The following is a 5,091-nucleotide window of genomic DNA, read 5'->3' on the forward strand; positions in this document are numbered from 1 at the left end:
TCACGCTGTTGTTTGTAAATAAACCCCCCCCCCCATTTTTTGCAATGAAATTTATTGTTTTAATTGTTATCTCTCTTTACAGGTATGTTTTTCGTATTCGGTCAAGGACAAGCATCTTTTCTTGGGCCAGCTACTATGCTGTGAGTATAATTTTTTTTGACGTGGTAGATTTTTTATATAAATATTTCTTAATGTAGAATACACTTATTATTACATACTCTGTTCTTTTTAGCCCATCGTTGTATTCTTGTTTTTTTTCCATTACCTATTCACTGATGTAGCCTATATGTTCCCTCATATATTGATGCATAGTTTGAGCGTTAAACGTTATTCATCTACAATTATTTGCTTATTATATTGTGAAATATTTCCATAAATTTTTATGAGCGTAAAGAAAACTTTGTTTCCTACTAAGCAACAGAAGTGAAATGATACTACAGTCTTATTGACCGATTACTGGTTTCATTTCTGTAACCTTGGGTTTTAGGTGGGATATCGACGTATGAATTAACAGTTTTGTAATTATTCGTAAACAAAAATTATCGCCTTAAAACACCTGATCCATCGTTGGGAGAAAATTTACAGATCTTATGCTGAACATTAAAAAATCCCAGTTTGTTTAGTTACTCCGGTTATAGATGCGTCGATTTCTACTGTAGTTATCCATAATTTAAAGGACAGTTGTTGCCCGTTTTCTTTGGTATTTCGTTAGCTTTACTCATAGGGCTGACTAATAAAATATGCACAGCTCGAGGGTCGCGCTTACAATTATTTTTCAAACAACTTGAATCAGAAATATGAAACCGCATTGTAAGGTTAAAATTTATGATTCTTCAGACATTGCAAGAATATGAATTTAGAGGCATTATATTTCCCGCGATATTTTTCATTTTGTTCCCTAACTTTTTTCTTACAACGATATTCGTCGAGTTTTTTTGACGTAGGTTCTAACTTTAGTTAACCTAGCTCGTTTTTCATTTAGGTTTGTGAATAATACCACATTTTTATTTTACATGGATATATGTAGTGTTTTAATCTGAAATTTGTAATAATATAGAATCACTTTATTTTAGAATGTGACAGATTACACATTTGTTGCACAGAAATATGCACACAAGGAATATTTCTTCACAAAAATAACTCATGAAAAGGAAAATTTTACATTATAATTTACACTGAATATCGGATTGTCGAGCATGATGAAAGAGATATAAACTTTCTGTAATAAAATATAAACTGATTGCTGCCAACGCTAACGAACCTGCAGACATCGTTATTTACGCTGTAATTTAATCAGATTATAACCAGACTCGGTCCAGTCTAGCCTTTTTTTCTTTTTGCGCTTCAATCACTAATAACTGTAGGCTCTCTCTCTCTCTCTCTCTCTCTCTCTCTCTCTCTCTCTCTCTCTCTCTCCTCTCTCTCTCTCTCTCTCACAGTATTACTTTGGTTGGAATTAAATTTTTGAAGGAAGGAAATTAGCCTCCGAAGATAACATTTAAATAATCTCCTGCCATAAACATAATCGTCCCCGTGATTGACATGCTTGCGTCACTTAAAAAGAAGGAAATAAATGATAAAAACAAAATATTTCACCCAGTCTTCAAGGGCTTTATTAAGTTAAACTTACAGAAAGCATAGTTCTCTCTATTATGAACAGAAATTCCTGTATTTAAACAAGATTTTGATGTAAGGAAATTATGTGAACTAATGTGGAAACAGCCGAGAAGCGCAATTGAAACCGTTACGCTAACTTCTTTGCGCTAGTTGTAGGTCACTGCACCCTTCTAGGAGGCGTCAGAGATTATTTTAAGGGTGGAGGAGTTGATTGGATCATTGAAGGATCATTCGCAGTGTGGATCACGGAGTAGGATGTAGTGAAGGGTTTGTATGTAAACAAAGGATGAACTATACTCCCGTAGTTGAAATTCCTCTGGTCGACTGTTAATGCTCCAGTATAAGGCAAGGAGACCCCCTGGAGGACCGGTGTGTTGTATAATATTAATGTTGGCAAGTATTCAACAGGAAGAAGACTCAGAGGTGCCCCTTCTGGGAGAGGTAACATCCCTCTTTGCCTGAAGTCTGATACGCGTTTGGTTATTTCTTCGCATTTGCCCTCTGTGCCCGGCGGACAGGAGCAGACGACCATGTCATTTTCGACCTTGCATTCGTTGTTCGCCTTGCAAAGTCTTCGGCAAATGAGTGCCGAAGGGAGCGGTCGAGGGAATATTGCTGGTATAGTGGAGGGAGGCGCAGGAGATGTGGCCACCGTCAAGGCCGATGTTCCCACTACAAGCAACAGGATCTGAAAGAAAGGAAATATGTCTTCTAAAGTGTTGTTGTTGTTGTTGTTTTTTTTTTTTTTTTTTTTTTTTTTTTTTTTTTTTTTTTTTTTTTTTTTTGTGGTGGGGGGGGGCGCATTACATGAGGGTATTTGTATTATAAAAGAAAATCGAGGAAATATGTCTTTTAAGGTTTTTTTTTGGCATTACATGACGGTATTTGTATTATTAAAGACAATTAAGGAAATATGTTTTTAATGTTTTTTTTTTTTTTGCATTACATAAGGGTATTTGTGTTATAAAAGAAAATTAAGGAAATATGTCTTCTAAGGTTTTTTTTTTTTTTTTTTTTTTTTTTTTTTTTTAGTCATTACATGAGGGTATTTGTATTATAAAAGAAAATTTGTTCATTTATTTCGGAATACTATCTAGTAAAACTTCAATTTCAAAAGTATTAGGCATTCTAGGTAATGGATTTTATTTAGATACGGATAAGACTATAATAAGATAAAACTGGAATATATAAAAAGTGTAAGCCAGTGTTTATTTCATTGGGCCTTAACTGCAAGTTCATAGTCAATATTCATTGTATATATGATATACCCTTCTGTATCACCAAAAAACACGTTGAATCTTTAGTATATTAGATAATTTATAATGCCATTATACCTTTGTAGATTTTTACTCATGAAGTCTAATGAACTCTATTGCAAATTATTTCTATTTTTTCTAACTACGCAGATCCTTCATATCGTTATATGTTTTGCAGCCCGAGGATATTTAACTCAAAACCACGACAGTTGTTAGTTGTTACTACACTGTGCCCACTGCATTCGGAAAACTCCCAAGGCTCTAATCTTGAACTCTTAAAAAGAGACCTAGACATTCACCTATACCACAGTTTTCTCCCATTGCATTATATTCCAGACGGCAAATTCGTACTTATAAACTCTATGCTTGTCGACTTCTATTTAATTTTTCTCATGTTTCTTTCAACTTCTAATATTTGAATGAATTGATCATAATTATATTAATAAGTATGCCATTTGAATTCTTCATGATATTGCTTTCCTGATTTTATTTATTTGCGTTTTTTTACACTCGAGTAATGCTTTGTTTTGGTGGATTACTATTTCATACGTAAACTGGAAAAATCACTAATAATTTATTGTTTTTCAAATTTTGTATTGGTAACTAAGTCGTTTTTATGTTGTTACTGTTTTTTAGATATTTTATTGTTATTTTTTTCTCATACTGTTTATTTGTTTCCTTATTTCCTTTCCTCACTGGTTTTCCAACTAGGTTTTCCAACTAGGTTTTTAGCTTGGCTAGTAATAATAATAATAATAATAATAATAATAATAATAATAATAATGATAACAATAATTCAGTCATTCATAATTCCTGCTCTATTAATTTTTGGATACTCTCTCTCTCTCTCTCTCTCTCTCTCCCCTCCTCTCTCTCTCTCTCTCCTCCTCCTCTCTCTCTCTTCTCTCTCTCTTGAAAGTAAATAATCCTTGTGTCCTGCTTCTGAAGGGGCGAGTGAGTCTAAGGCTTGACAGGTGATTTTGGTTAAGTCTGCGGACCTAAGACGCCCTTCCACAAACTGACAGTCTAATTCCATAGTGCTTTTAGTTTAATCAAGGAAGAAAGTGCAAGTTGAGTTGATAGAATTAACGCTGCGAATTGCCCTGATTTTTTTCTTTTTTCTTGTCGTATTGATTATTCCCATTATTATTGTTATCGCTATTTTTAATGTCTACCTTTACATCCTAGTGGAATTTTAAGATCTGGATGAGATTCTCATTCTTTACTGTGGATTATTCTCTCTCCTCTCTCTCCTCTCTCTCTCTCTCTCTCTCTCTCTCTCCTCTCTCTCTCTCTCTCTCTCTCTCCCAATGTAATATATTGGAAAACAATCACAAAACCAAAAGTGAAATGGAATTGGCTTCTTTATGATGTAGTTGTTTTAATCCTGTTTGCGTCGATGAAGCCATACCTACTTTTCTGAAGGCAGAAGAGTATACTTTAAAATGATATACACGTACATATAATTATGCACTCAACAATCACACACGTGCATATATTTATGCATACCAACACACACCTTCATTTATGTATACATACAATCGTACATTTTATATATATATATATATATATATATATATATATATATATATATATGTATATATATACATACATATATATATATGTATATATATATATATATATATATATATATATATATATATATATACACATACACATATATATGTGTGTATATATATATATATATATATATATATATATATATATATATATATATATATATGTATATATATATATACATATATGTGTATATATATGTATGTATGTATGTATGTGTTTATATACATACAATCACACGTATATATGCATACATAGCCACATACATGCATATATGTACACATGCAATCACAATTTCTTATATATATATATATATATATATATATATATATATATATATATATATATATATATATATATATATGCATACTATCACACATGAGAACCTATTTATACATAAAATCACACACAGACACATATGTGCGCATACAGTCACACACACTTACATATACAGTATATATGCATACATACACCTACACAGTCACATAAAGGTATACGCGGGTGAAGAAGAAGCATAAGTGATTTAAACAGAGAGAAAAACTAGTCAGTTTACTCACCACTATCTTCATGATGTCGCCTTCCAACCTGGTCAAGATCTGAACTGCCTGCTCAAGTTGGGTAAGACGGGTCCAGAGATGAC

At 32.5% G+C, this 5,091-nt stretch overlaps 1 protein-coding gene across 1 annotated transcript; it reads right to left on the reverse strand.

The window, feature by feature from the left end:
- Positions 1 to 1,549: 1,549 nt before the first annotated feature.
- On the reverse strand, positions 1,550 to 5,091 carry LOC137625016 (uncharacterized). Its single transcript, XM_068355953.1, has 2 exons — positions 5,009 to 5,091; positions 1,550 to 2,305 (listed from the first exon to the last, which is right to left on the reverse strand). Exons 1-2 carry the CDS (start codon positions 5,018 to 5,020, stop codon positions 1,805 to 1,807), a joined length of 513 nt encoding a protein of 170 aa, XP_068212054.1. The 5' UTR covers positions 5,021 to 5,091; the 3' UTR covers positions 1,550 to 1,804.

This window comes from Palaemon carinicauda, chromosome 31, assembly GCF_036898095.1.
Source record: "Palaemon carinicauda isolate YSFRI2023 chromosome 31, ASM3689809v2, whole genome shotgun sequence".
Lineage (NCBI taxonomy): Eukaryota > Metazoa > Arthropoda > Malacostraca > Decapoda > Palaemonidae > Palaemon > Palaemon carinicauda.